Raw genomic sequence first — 15,417 nt, 5'->3', positions numbered from 1 at the left:
CTTGTGCTAGGTGTTTATGATACAAGAATGAAAAAGGACCATTACAAAAATTGTCTCTACCACATAGGAATGCTGTGAAAATTAAAAAACATAATATTGGAAAAGTTAAATACATCAGCGATGAGTCCATAGTGTTCTTGTTGTGTGTGAATACATTTTGAACTTACTTATCTTAAAATTAGTGTCATAGAAGTACTAAATATAATAAGATATTTTAAATCATAGCAAAGTCTTAAATGTTTTCTACCATAGCTGACTAGTATTGTATGTAAGAAATTAATCTGTGAGTTCAATGAAAGCTTAAAAGATACCTCACTGTTTGAGCCTCTGATAAATTTCATAAATATTTTATGGAATTTTCCATGAAGGTAATAAACTTTTCCCTAAGGATACTTTATATGTTTAAAGAGAAACTACTTACTACTATGATTTGATACTTTGTCTTATAATAAAACTTTTCCATTCTGAGTGAAGTATCACGACCTTAATAAAATATTAACTGTTTCTGAGATGATCACTGGAATTTTTAAAATTAAAATCAAGATAAGAATACAATGGGAAATAAACCCAAAAGTCAAAGAGGAATTTATGGGCCATTTAGTTATCATCCTTCATTTTTAAGATGAGAAAATTGAGGTGAAAAAGAATGGAGGATGCCAAGTTCAGCAAGTTCGGCAAGGATCCCATGTTCAGCAAGCAGGTATGTTTTAAGCCTTAGAGTTGGATTCTAAGACGGCTGATGAACAAGACCTTTTCCTCATGTTGTTCTAATACTTTGAGATCCAACTTCATATCATGTTTTTAAGTGTTTTCATAACACCCCTGGGATAGTAGGCGTTCATACATGTGTTTCATAACACTATGTTTGGTCATGGGTATACTTTTAATTTGAATGAAAAAAAATGAAGTTGAAATGTGAAGCCTGTCTGAAGTGTTCAAAATATGTGAAGAAAAAAGAGTGGGCAGATATGGAGTGCTTTGAGGTCCACACGTGTTGTCATTTCTTTATTCTCTTTGCTGCCTCTCTTTCTCTCTTCATCCATTTCTCTGTGTCATGCCATGTGTTTTGGCCTTCACTCTATCACTCTGCTGAATTCTAAATCCACTAGTCAGCCCCATTATCCATTCTTGGGCCTCATCCCACTTGACCTATTTGCATGATGTGAATAGGCAATCATTACTCTTTCCTGAACACATCCTCAATCTGCCTTCCAGCACCTAGACTCTTCATCTTCCTCCTACCTTACTGGTTGCTCCTTCTCAGTCTCGATTGCTGGCTTCTCCTCTTTTTTTCTCTTTTTTAACGAGATGCCAGGACGCAGTGCCCTGTGCCTGTATGACTATACTTCTCCTTTAGTGTTCTCATTCAGTGCCATGGCTTTACATACCTTTCTATAAGCCATGACACCTCGGTTGATTTCTCTGGCCCAGGCCTCTGCCTCAAACTTCAAATCCATATTTCACACTGCCTACTTGACATATCCACTTGGATGTCTAATGAACATCTTTATATTCAATGTATGTAAAACTGACTTCTCCACTGCCTTCATCTTGTTATGAAATGGCAACCTCAGTACATCCAGGTGCATAGGCCAAAGCCTTAGAATCATTTTTGAGTCGTCTTTTCTCCAGATTCATCATAATCAGAAAATTGTGTTGGCTCTACATTCAACATGCATCCAGAACTCAACCGTTGCTTACAAATTTTTCTGCCAGCACTCTCCCCCAAGCTACCATTATCTCTGTCCCAAATGACAACAATAACCTCCTAACTGGTGTTCCATCTTCTCTCCCCTGTAAAAATCTACTTTGATCACAGCAGCCACCATGATTATTACCTTCTTGTATAAGTCTGATCTTTCCACTTCTCTGCTAAAGCCTCATGTCACTCAGAATGACAGTCCTGGTAAAATTACAATTGCTTAAAGTGTCCCACAAGATCTGGTTCCAAGCACTTCTCTGATCTCTCCTTTTGCTACTCCCTCCTCTTACCCTACTGTTACCCTACTCCAGGCACCCTGGCCTTTTGTTCTTCCTTAACATCTTAAGCATACTTCTGACCTGGGCTTTTGCTCTATATTTCCTCTTCAGGGTATAGAGTCACTCCAAATCTCTGCATGGCTGCTCTCTCAACTCCTCCAAATTTCTGCACACCCCTCAGCACCTGGGGAGGCCTCCCCACACCTCCTACTTATTACTGAAGCCTGCTACCCTGTACATGTGGGACTCCTGATCTTGTCCTGTTCTACCTTTTCTTCATAGACTTATCTGTCACTTTTTAAGATATGATCTATTTACTTTCTAAGTGTGTTTGTTTATTATTGTCTGTTTCCCTTTTGATATGGTTTGGCTGTGTCCCCACCCTAATCTGACCTTGAATTGTAATAATCCTTACCTGTCTAGGGTGGGGCCAGGTGGAGATAATTGCATCATGGGGGCAGTTTCCCCCATCCCGTTCTCGTGGTAGTGAATAAGTCTCACGAGATCTGATGGTTTTATAAATGGGAGTTGCCCTGCACAGGCTCTCTTGATTGCCACCATATAAGACGTAACTTTGCTCCTCCTTGCCTTCTGCCATGATTGTGAGGCCTCCCCAGCCATGTGGAACTGTGTCAATTAAACCTCTTTCCTTTATAAATTGCCCAGTCTCAGGTATGTCTTTATTAGCAGAGTGAAAACAGATCAATACACCTTTATAATGAGAGATTTGAGAGCAGAGATCTTTGCCTACTCACTGATGTAGCTCATAGTCTAAAACATAGATTCGTAATAGGTACCCAATATATTTGTTGACTGAGTCAATGAATTCTCCCATTTAAACTTTCTCTGTCTTGGCTTTCTAGGATGCTGTACTCTTATCCCCCTACTCCCTCTTTGACCATTTACTTTCTGTTTTGGTTTTATTCTTCCATCAAGCATAGGTGTGCCTTAAGACTCTTCCTTCAATGTTTATTTTAGCAATCAATATCAGTAAATGTCTGTGTTTGATGTCCTCTGGGTCACTCGTAAGATCCAGGATATTATAGACATAAAGAGGATGTGTCACAAAGGAAAAAGAAATATATTCCAAAATCAAAATTCCACTGGGAAAACTGCTTACTTTTGTGTAGAGGACTTGTAAAATGAGTCCTTTGCATTACATTTCTTGTTTGTTTGAACAAGTGGTTCACCTTCATCCTAGAAGGCATGAAAAATAAGTTAAAAGAGACCAAATATAAATGGAAATTGCTATTGTTTTCTAGTCATCATGTTTTCTTTTGGATTCCTTTTTCTTCATATTTCTTCTTTCACGCACCTCTTGGATTGACCAGATTTAATGCTTCCCTACTTTTCCTCTCCGGTTTAAGGAATTTGCACTGCTTTATTGTCATAATCATTAAATTAAAATTCACAAAATGTATATTAAAGTTAATGGAAAGTGAGAACTTAAGAGAAAGCTCTTGAATTGGAAACATCAGCAAATAGTTAGTTTTAGCACAATGTAATTAAAAAATTTTTAAAACGTATTGTCTTTTCTTCTAATAACATAAAGAGATTAGTTATGAGATACCTTTCTCTATCTTCCAGTTATTTTATCAAAATTAATTAACTAATTATTGTTGTAATCATTATTATCTTTAATGATTACTATTTATTTCAATTTTCAATGATATTTTACCAATTCGTTGCCTCCTTTTGCTTTTTTATTGTACTTGTTTTTTCTCCCCTAGGTATTTGGTTCCATTTTCTTTCTGCTGAAGTTCAATTTTTGTTAATTCTTTCACAAATGTAAACTTTTTCTAGTTCTATGTTTTAATTCACCCTCAGTTTTGAAAAGTGTTCTAACTTGGGTTCAGAGTTCTAGTTCAACTCTAGTGACGATTTTTTTAGTAACAAATTTACCTCATTGACTTCGAGGATGTATGGTTGCTTTTAAAATACACTGAGTTTAATTGTTTGCAGGTATTCTGTTTTCCTCCCCTCTGTTTATATTTAGGACATTATCATTGTCTTGAGATTTTTTACAGATTCAATGTAATTTGTTTAGGAGAGGCTATACTTTTGTTCATCTGGCTCAGGACTTGTTATACTTCTTCGATTTAACAATTCATGACTTTCATCAAATAGTTCTCTATCTTTATCTATTTACTGTCCATGATTTATAATTATTCTCTTCTTTTAGAATTACTATCAGACAAATACTGGACTTTTCATTCTGTGGTTCATGTCTCTTAATTTTTGCATTGCTTTATCTCTAACTTCCGCATGTACCTTCTATTCTACCACTATCGGCTTTCATAGTTTTAAAATGTATTTGTATTGATACATAATAGATATACAAATTTGGGGGGTAAATGTGATAATTTGATACATTCATATAATCTGTAAAAATCAAATCAGAGTAATTGGAATATCCATCACCTTAAATATCTATCTTTTCTTTATGCTAGAAACGTATGAATTTTTCTCCTCTATTTATTTTGAAATGTGCAGCAGATTATTGTTAACTATAGTCACCCCACTGATATATCAAACACGGTCTTAATTATTGAATCTAACTGTATACTTGTACCCATTAATCAGCCTCTCCTTATCCTCCCTGCACACTCCCTTTCTTGGCCTCTGGTAACCACCAATCTACTCTCTATCTTCATGAGATCCACCATTTTAGCTTTCGTATATCAGTGTGAACAAGCAATATTTGTCTTATGTAGTTGGCTTATTTTATTTAACATAATGACCTCCAGTTCCATCCATGTTGGTACAAATGACAGAATTTTATTCTCTTTTATGGCTTAATAATATTCCATTGTGTATATATACCACATTTTCTCTACCCATTCATCCACTGATGGACACTTATGTTGATTCCACATTTTGCCTAATGCGAATAGGGCTGCAATAAACATGGGAATGCAGATATCTTTTCGATATATTGTTTTCCTTTCTTTTGGATATATACTCAGTAGTGGAATCACTGAATCATATAGTATTTCTAGTTTTAGGTTTTTGAGGAACCTCCATACTGTTTTCCATAGTGACTGTACTAATTTACATTTCTACCAACAGTGAATGAAGGTTTTCCTTCCTCCATATCCTCACCAGCATTTGTTATTCCCTGACTTTTTGATAAAAGACATTTTAACTGGTGTGAGATGATATCGCACTGTGGTTTTGATGTGCATTTCTCTGATTGGTGATATTGAGCATTTTTTCATATACCTGTTGACTATTTTTATGTCTTATTCTGAAAAATGTCTACTCATATCTTTTGCCCATTTTTAATCAGTATATATATATATATATATATATATATAGAAAAAGATATGAATAGACGTTTTTCAGAATAACACATAAAAATAAGACATACATATATATACATAGCTATAGAGTTGTTTGAGGTCTTTATATACATTCTGGTTATTAATCCTTTGTCAGATGGGTAGTTTGCAAATATTTTCCCCATTCTGTGAGTAGTCTCTTCACTTTTTTTTTTTCTGTACAGAGCTTTTTAGCTTGATGTAGTCCCATTTTTTCTATTTTTACTTTTGTTGACTGTGCTTTTGAGGTCTTACACAAAATATATTTGACCAGACCAATGTCCTAGATCATTTCCTCATGCCTTTTTTCTAATAGTTTCAGAGCTTCAGATCTTAGACTTAAATCTTTAACCCATTTTGACTTGATTTTTGTGTATGGTGAGAGGTAGGGGTCTAGTTTCATTCTTGTGCTGATGGCTATACAGTTTCCCCAGCACCATTTATGGAAAAGACTGTCCTTTTCCCACTGTGTATTCCTGGAGACTTTGTTGAAGATGAGTTGGTTGTAATTGTGTGGATTTATATGTGGGCTCCCTAATCTGTTCCATTGGTGTCTGTGTCTGTTTTTATGCTAGTACCATGCTGGTTTGATTACTATAGTTTTGTGGTATATTTTGAAGTCAGGAGGTGTGATGTCTCTAGCTTTCTTGTTTTGCACAGCATTGCTTTGGCTATTCCAGGTCTTTTGCATTTTCATATAAATTTAGTATTTTTTCTATTCCTATGAAGAATTAACTTTTCTGTTTGTGATTTCCTTTTTCACCTTTTTCTACTCTGTGTTCAATATACCTGTTCATTATATATTTTTAAAAATTCTTCAAAGCTATATCTAGCAAAATGATTAATTTTCTCCTTTACTCCATTAGTATGTTAAATTACATTGATTAATTTTAATGGTAAGTGAATATTTGCATTCCTGAGATAAACTTTACTTGATTAGGATATATCTTTTCTATAAATTATTGTTTTTTATTTGCTTTGTAAAGATGTTTGTGTTTGTGTATGTGAGAAATATTAATCTAAGATTTCCTCTATTTTTTGTAAAATCTTTGTCTGATTTTGTTATATGAGGTAAAGTTAGACTCCTAAAATTGTTTGAGAAGTACTCCCTCTTTTATTTCTGAAATAACCTATATAAGATTGGTGGTTGTTTCCTAGAATGTTTGATAACATTTATCAGTAAAACTATCTAGGCCTGAAGTTTTCACTGTGGTAAGTCTTCTGATTAAAAAAAAACAGATATATATGCATTTATCATATTCTATTTTATCTAGTATTAATTTTGTTAACTTTGATTTTTAAAGATTTTGTTCATTTCATCTAAGTGCCAAATTAATTGGCACACAGAAGTTTGTAATATTCTTTTATCTTTTTTTAGGATCTGTAATTTTTTATATCGATGATGTGTATTCTCTTTTTCTCGATCAGACTAACAATAGGTCTATCACTTTCATTAATTCTTTCAAAGCTAAACCTTTGGGCTTTTAAAAATATTTAATTGAAAAAGAAATGTATATATTCAAGGTGTTCAACATGATGATTTGATACATGTATACATTGTGTAATGATTACCACAGTCAAGTGAATTAACACATCTGTCATCACCCATTGTTATCATTTGTGTGTGTGTATGTGTATATGTGGTGAGGATGCCAAAAATCTTTCTCTTGTCACATTTCAAGTAAAAAATACATTATTATTAACTACATTCTCCATAATATATCTCCAGAACTAATTCATCTTAAAACTGAAAGTTTATACCCTTTGACCAACATCTTTCATTTTCTCCACCCCTCAGCTCCTGGAAACCACCATTCTACTCTTTGCTTCTATAAGCTTGACTTTTTAAGATTCCACATATAAGTAAAATCATGCAATATTTCTGTTTCTGTGCCTGGTTTATTTCACTTACAATGTCCTTCAGGTTCATCCATGTTGTGGTAAATGGAAGTTCTTTTTCTTTTTATGGCTGAATAATATTCTAATATATATTTATACACACACACGCACACACACCATATTTTCTTTATCCATTCATCTGTCTATGGACACTTGGGTAGGAAATAACTTTTGACTTTTCAAATTTTTTCTCTTGTGTATCTATCCTCCATTTCACAATTTCCATTCTTACCATTTTTAAATTTTCTTCCTTCTTATTTTTGGTTTAATTTAATCATTTTTCTAGTTTCTTTATATACATATGTGTGTATATATATGTGTATATATATGTGTATATATATGTGTATATATATATGTGTGTATATATATGTGCGTATATATATATATGTGTATATATATATACTTAATCTCACTCTGTAGCCTAGGCTGGAGTGCAGTGGCATGATCTCGGCTCACTGCAATCTCCGCCTCCTGGGTTCAAGTGATTTTTGTGCCTCAGCCTCCCAAGTAGCTGGGATTACAGGCACCCGCCCCATGCTGGGCTAATTTTTGTATTTTTAGTAGAGACGGGGTTTCACCATGTTGACCAAGCTGATCTTGAACTCCTGACCTCAAGTGATCCACCACCTTGGCCTCCCAAAGTGCTGGGATTACAGGCGTGAGCCACCACACCCAGCCTCTAGCTTCTTAATATTGAAACATTATCATTAATTTTAGATCTTTCTTGTCTTCTAAGGTAAGCAAATAAGGCTAATTTTTCTTCTTAGCAGAGTTTTAACTGCATTATACCAAATTTGATATGTTTTATTTTGCACTAAGTTTAAATATTTTCTAATTTATCTTGTGACTTCTTCTTTGACTTGTAGGTTATTTAGAAGTGTGTTTAATTTTAAAATATTTGATATTTTCCTAGATGTCTTACAGTCATTGATTTTTAATTTGACTCTGTGTTGGCTAGAGAACATATGTGGGATGAATTCAATACTTTTAAATGTATTAAGACTTGTTTTATGTCCCCACATATCATCTATAGTAGTAAACATATCATGTGCATTTGAAAATAATATTTAGTGTGTGTTTGGTGTAGTGTTCCATAAATATCAACTACCTGAAGGTGATTGATGTATTGTTTAGATCTATGTATTTACTAGTTGTTTTGTCTAGTTGCTTTATCAAGTAGACAAAGATGTTAAAACCCTCTAAGGTGATCAGTGGAATTGTGTATCTCTCCTTTTTGGGTCTGTTCATTTTTGCCTCAAGTATTTTGAACCTTTGTTACTAGATGCATATACATTTATGATTGTTAGGTTTTCTTGACAAATTAACTGTTTTGTAACTAAGACATGACTCTCTTTATGTCTTGTAACACGCTTTGTCATGAAGTCTGTTTAATCTGATCTCAAAATAGCCACTACAGCCTATTTATATTTTATTTACATTGTATGTATTTTTCATTGACTTACTTTCAATGGATTTGTATCTTTAGATAACTGAAGTATGCCTCTTGTAAATAGCATATAGCTGTGTCTTGCTTTATTATCAATTCTGACAATGTCTGCCTTATAATTGGAATGTTTAGTATATTACCATTAATGTAATTATGATATATTTGGATTAAGTGTAGCATTTTATTACTGGCTTCTGGAAAACCCTACGTTTCTATTTCTCTGTTCCTTTTTTTTCTGCCTTTTTGGGAATTATTTAAATTTGTCTTTTTGCTTTTTTAGAATTCCAACTTAAGCCATCAATCGACTCTTTAACTATACTTCTTTACATTGCATTTTAGTGACTCCTCTAGAAAAAACAATGTGCATGCTTAACTCTCCACAGTTCACTTAGAGTTAACATACCACTTCACACAATGTGTACAAACATTTCAACCCTTTTATTTATTTATTTATTATTATTATACTTTAAGTTTTAGGGTACATGTGCACAATGTGCATGTTAGTTACATATGTGTACATGTGACATGCTGGTGCACTGCAACCACTAACTTGTCATCTAGCATTAGGTATATCTCCCAGTGCTATCCCTCCCCCCTCCCCCCAACCCACAACAGTCCCCAGAGTTTGATGTACCCCTTCCTGTGTCCATGTGTTCTCATTGTTCAATTCCCACCTATGAGTGAGAATATGCGGTGTTTGGTTTTTTGTTCTTGTGATAGTTTACTGAGAATGATGATTTCCAATTTCATCCATGTCCCTACAAAGGACATGAACTCATCATTTTTTATGGCTGCATAGTATTCCATGGTGTATATGTGCCACATTTTCTTAATCCAGTCTATCATTGTGGGACATTTGGGTTGGTTCCAAGTCTTTGCTATTGTGAATAGTGCCACAATAAACATATGTGTGCATGTGTCTTTATAGCAGCATGATTTATAGTCCTTTGGGTATATACCCAGTAATGGGATGGCTGGGTCAAATGGTATTTCTGGTTCTAGATCCCTGAGGAATCGCCACACTGACTTCCACAATGGTCGAACTAGTTTACAGTCCCACCAACAGTGTAAAAGTGTTCCTATTTCTCCACATCCTCTCCAGCACCTGTTGTTTCCTGACTTTTTAATGATTGCCATTCTAACTGGTGTGAAATGGTATCTCATTGTGGTTTTGATTTGCATTTCTCTGATGGCCAGTGATGATGAGCATTTTTTCATGTGTTTTTTGGCTGCATAAATGTCTTCTTTTGAGAAGTGTCTGTTCATGTCCTTTGCCCACATTTTGATGGGGTTGTTTGTTTTTTTCTTGTAAATTTGTTTGAGTTCATTGTAGATTCTGGATATTAGCCCTTTGTCAGATGAGTAGGTTGCAAAAATTTTCTCCCATTTTGTAGGTTGCCTGTTCACTCTGATGGTAGTTTCTTTTGCTGTGCAGAAGCTCTTTAGTTTAATTAGATCCCATTTGTCAATTTTGGCTTTTGTTGCCATTGCTTTTAGTGTTTTAGACATGAAGTCCTTGCCCATGCCTATGTCCTGAATGGTAATGCCTAGGTTTTCTTCTAGGGTTTTTATGGTTTTAGGTCTAACGTTTAAGTCTTTAATCCATCTTGAATTGATTTTTGTATAAGGTGTAAGGAAGGGATCCAGTTTCAGCTTTCTATATATGGCTAGCCAGTTTTCCCAGCACCATTTATGAAATAGGGAATCCTTTCCCCATTGCTTGTTTTTGTCAGGTTTGTCAAAGATCAGATAGTTGTAGATATGTGGCGTTATTTCTGAGGGCTCTTATATTAGTTTATCACATGCTTTCATCTCTTACTCTACAGTTGTCATACATACATTCAGAGGACAATGTTATACGTTTATTTAAAACAATCATATGAACCTTAAAAGGAAAAAAGTAATATTTTATTAGGCAGGATTTCTTTTAGTGTACACTTGTTCGCAATAAATTTCCCTCATTTCCTTTACTTGAATTTTTAAAATCATTTTAATATATTCATATTTAAACCCCCAAATATATCCATGTTCAAATCCCTGGAACCTGTGAATATGTTACTATTAAAAAGAAAAGCCGGGTGTGGTGGCTCATGCCTGTAATCCCAGCACTTTGGGAGGTCGATGCCGGAGGATCATCTGAGGTCAGGAGTTCAAGGCCAGCCTGGTCAACATGGTGAAACTCCACCTCTACAAAAAAAAAACAAAAATTAGCTGGGCATGATGGCAAGTGCCTGTAATCCTAGCTACTCAGGAGGCTGAGGCAGGAGAATTGCTTGAACCTGGGAGGCGGAGGTTGCAGTGAGCTGATATCATGCCATCGCACTCCAGCCTGGGTGACACAGTGAGACGCCATCTCAAAAAAAGAAAAGAAAAAAAAAAGAACCTTAAATTAAATTTAACAGTGTTTAACTGGGCAGAAAAAAAAGATTCGTGAAAAAGGTAGCACTCAACACAAAAGCAGTTCAGAGAGTTCCACTACAAAATGTGGGCGGGGAATATTTATAGCCAGAAAACAGAAGTGATATACAAAAATAGTCTACATGGTTACAGTTCTGTTTGCCTTAGTTTAACATCTTTTGCTGGTTTGCAGCCTGTGATTGGCTGAAAGCTTGACTGCTATGATTGGCTGCAACACAGCTGCACGTTGTAAGAATTTACTCACAAGTTGTTAGGTTGCAGTTGGTTCACCTATAATTTCGATTACAGTTTATTACATACGTAGGTTAGTTTCAGGCCAATGTAATTTAATTTAACAATTATTCTCTTTTGCTCAGCCACTCAATTTTAAGAGATTGACCAAAACCTTGGCACTGACACTCCTTTCTGTCACCTTCATAATGGACTTGTTTGATCTCTATATAAATTCACAATTCATTATATGAAATTAGTTGGATGATTATGTTTTCCTCGTGTTTTTTTACTCTAACTGTAATGAGATCTTTTGATATACAAAGGATGGCTACATATAAGCATTTATAATTCTTAAGGGATATAACACAGGAGGGAGGCCACTATAATGGCTATTGGGAGGATAATATAAAGAAAGTGAAGTACACTATGCAACAGGAATCTCTGCGAACCAAACTCATCAGAACAAACAATTCAAAATTCAGGCAATAAAGACAATTCATCAGTATTTAAGTCTTAGTGGTCATAGTCTGTGTTTGGGGTGGAGTGGCAATTAAGAACCATAGTGTGCTGTAAAATGGTCTGATTTAAAGAGATACCTATTTTTGTAGTTAGCCTGGTAATATCAATCATAGTAATCTGTAGATGATTAAATGAAACACAGAGATGAGAAAAATCTTAGACTAGCCAGCCTTGCCATCCACCATTTTGGACACCTGCAAACCAGCTGTTAGCTACTCCCATAATCACGTCATGTGTTTCTTTCCCCTGAGAAATATTCCTGGTGCATTCGGTGGCAGTGTCTACAGGAATTGCAGTGTTGGCTACCTTTTAAATTAAGCTTTCTGTAGTAGTAAAACCAGCAGGAAGGTAAGTGCAGCATTCAGTTCTGTTTAGCACCATGTGCAAGACCCCAACATAAGCCAAGAAGAGATCTAACACCGTACGGTGTTCCATTAAGGGTTTTTGCTGAACATGACCTTTTTTTATCCCCCTTCAGGAGAGTGGCTTCTTCCCATTTAAACCTTGGAAAATACAATTGGCTACAAATTTCAAGATTTTTTCCCAATTTATGGATTACCTTCAAGTTCCATACAACTGGCACCATCTACCAACAAGAGTGAGCATCCAGGAACCTCATTAGAAACTTTTCTCAGTGGAAATTAACTTATCTTCATTCCACTTTAAGGTTAGTACGAATTTTGGTTATTGATCACTTTGGCCTTTGATTATGGAAGGTATTATGGAAACTTTCAGAGAAAGCTATTTGGAAGACAGGAATGAGCCAGGCCCATTAGCAAGATATGAACCAGCAAGGAGGCAGAACACAGTAAACAAATTCTCCTCAGACCCAATGTGTCTGCAGGCCCCCAGGAGCTGGAAAAGAGGGCCACCTGGTGGCATGTGAGCAGAGGCCAGTTACACTTTTTCACCCATAGGCCTACATAGCGCGTGAGCCAGGTTCAGTGAGTAATTTATTTTCTGTGTGTGGTCCCTTTATAGCATGCTGGAAGGATGCATAATAGTATTCAGTGGAACGAGAACTTACTGGATTTAGTCCAGCGACATCATACAAGCAATTACTTGTACCCCCATAAGTGATCCCCAAATCTTGAGTATTCAATGCCTGGAATCACAATATACCTTTTGTAGGCATCACTTTGATAGGTTTTTTATATTTAGTAGCCATTCTGTTATTAACTGGAAAGGTCAGAGTATTGTTTTCAATAAGCATAGGAAAGCAAGTAGCAGTCATGTCTAGAATATCAACTTCTACTCCTCCTTTGAGGTTTTAGCATGACTGTCACTGTTAACACAGACAGGCAGTGGCATTAGTGGAATCGTTTCCTGATTTGGGGGCATTAGCTACAAATTTAACAATTGTTTTGGTTTCTTACTGGAGCATAAGCCTTTGCTAAAGCCATCCACAAATTACAGTCCATGGCTTTTCCTGTAAAGAAAGGGAAGGATTAGGATGGCAGAAATAGGAAAAAGAGGAAAAAGGATAAGGTTTTCAGTTTTCATGATGTCAGAAAAGTCTTGATCTATGGCGTTAGGATAGCTGTTAATGTCTAGGATGGCATCTGCTTCTGGGGAAAAGTTTTCCTGGTCAGGTTTACCTTCAAGTCTCAAACAGGTATACATTTCCAGGAGCTTGGAGGGGCCCTTTTGAGCTTTAAGATGTGAACCCAAGGTTTAAGCCTTTGATATTTTACTGCAGCATGGGTGGCAAGTAGAACTTGGTATGGTCTCTTCCAATAGGGAGAGGACCATGGGTTCAATGAGGTCTCTGATGTCATTTTCAGAAGATCCAATCTCCAGGTTCTGGGTTTTGAAAGGTCTGGTTGTTCTCAGTCTGTGGGTCATGGAAGATCTCCTTCACCTGGTGAAAATACACTATGACATAATGCATTAAAGCCTGCAGTATTTAGTCATATCAGAGTTTAGGATAATGGAAGATACACGAGGTTCTATTATTAAGGGCATATGCCTTCCAGGAACTATTCCATAAGGAGTCAATCGATGTTTTCCACTGGGGGTGGATTTGATTACCATTAAAGCTGAGGTAATATTACCTCAGTAATGATTACCATTAAAGCCAGCACAATCAAATTGATTCAGTTAACTTTGCCAATTTCAGCTGTAAAATGCCATTTGTCTTTTGACCTTTCCAGAAGACTAAGGGTAATAGGGACAATGGTGATGCCATTGTGTGCATAAGCTTATTCAACTGTTTCTAAATTGTCCAGTGAAATAGGTTCCTCTGTTGCTGGAGATTTCTCCAGGGATGCTCCATAAAGGAAATACTTTTTAAATAACTTCTTAGCTACCATCATAAGATCAGCTTTCCCAGATGGGAAAGCTTCTATCCAGCCAGATAACATGTAAATATACAGATATCCCACTGAAAATGACAATTGAATAAAGTCCAGTAGTGAAAATACACCACCTGAAGTTTTTATTGTTTTCACAGGATTATGAGTTTGACAAACCAAACATTGGTTATGAACCATTTTATCAATTTGATAACAGTTACCCCACCAGTATTTGTTCATAATTTGGATCATGCTGTCTGTTATATGATGAGTTGTAGAGTGAAGAGCTTTGTGGAGTGCAAAACTTTTAACAGTGGAAGCTTCAAGGACTCAGGAAGTACCAGAAGGAAGTATTAGGCACCCATCTGAGAGCTCTTCGAGTTCACGTTTAACACTGAATTTACAGGCATTCGGATACCAATTTTGTTTTTCCAAATCAGGCACATTTCACAGTTTGTTAAATAGGTCAACATAGGGGAGTTGATTTGGATCAATCTTACAGAGTTTATTCAAATTGTGTATCCTAACAGTTTCAGCACTAGTTGATTTAGCATAGAAATCTGCCAGGGAATTCCTTTGATACTCAGGTTTAGTTTTACAGCTATGATCTTCAATCTTAATAATGGCAGTTCATGATGATAAGAGGCTAGCAGAAAGGAGCGCATTTGCTTGGAGACTGTTTTTAATGGGGGGTCCCCCTCTTTGTTTCTATAACACGCCAAAATCACGGACTACTCCAAAAGCATGTAACTATCTGTATAAATATTTACTGATTTGTCTTTAGCTATATGTACAAGCTCAGGAGAAACTGACTTATATTAGGTGAGAGTTCTCTTCTGTATTAACTCATTTCAGGTGATAAGATCATACCCTGCCTGGTATTGTCCTTCTGAGTTTTATAATAAGACCAAAAAACAAAAAGTATCAACTCAGGATTATCAAAGGGATTATCTCACATATGAACATGAGGAGCTACTATTTCTAACACTACACTCACAATTGTGGTCTTCACCTGCATGAGGCAGGGGTAGTAGAGTAGCAGGGTTAAGTAAGTTGGCTGCTGCTGCTACCGCTTTTAAACAATTAAAATATGCCTTAGCTACTGAGTCCAATCACAGGCTATAATATGTGATTGGCCTCTATTTTCCTTCATGTTTTTGGGTAAGTACTCCTAATGCCTGAATGTTATTTTCATGAATGAACAGCGTGAAAGGTTTAGCATAATTTGGAAGTCCTAAAACTGAAGGCTGTTGTAAGGCTATTTTCATTTGCAGAAAAGCCTCCTCATGGCTGTCTTCTCAAGGTAAAGGCTCTGATACTGAGTTTC

General features: G+C 35.8%; 1 protein-coding gene across 1 annotated transcript in view; it reads right to left on the bottom strand.

Annotated features, from left to right (window-relative positions):
• SPMIP7 (sperm microtubule inner protein 7) overlaps window positions 1-15,417 on the bottom strand; it is a 63,382-nt gene that overhangs the window by 26,724 nt on the left and 21,241 nt on the right. Inside the window, exon 3 of the mRNA XM_519560.8 lies at window positions 3,101-3,177. Within this exon, the coding sequence (XP_519560.4) occupies window positions 3,101-3,177 (77 nt within the window). The remainder of the gene's footprint in view (window positions 1-3,100; window positions 3,178-15,417) is intronic.

Source organism: Pan troglodytes, chromosome 6 (assembly GCF_028858775.2).
Source record: "Pan troglodytes isolate AG18354 chromosome 6, NHGRI_mPanTro3-v2.0_pri, whole genome shotgun sequence".
NCBI lineage: Eukaryota > Metazoa > Chordata > Mammalia > Primates > Hominidae > Pan > Pan troglodytes.
The sequence above is the reverse complement of the archived record's forward strand: the minus strand, read 5'-3'. Positions and strand labels throughout refer to the sequence as shown.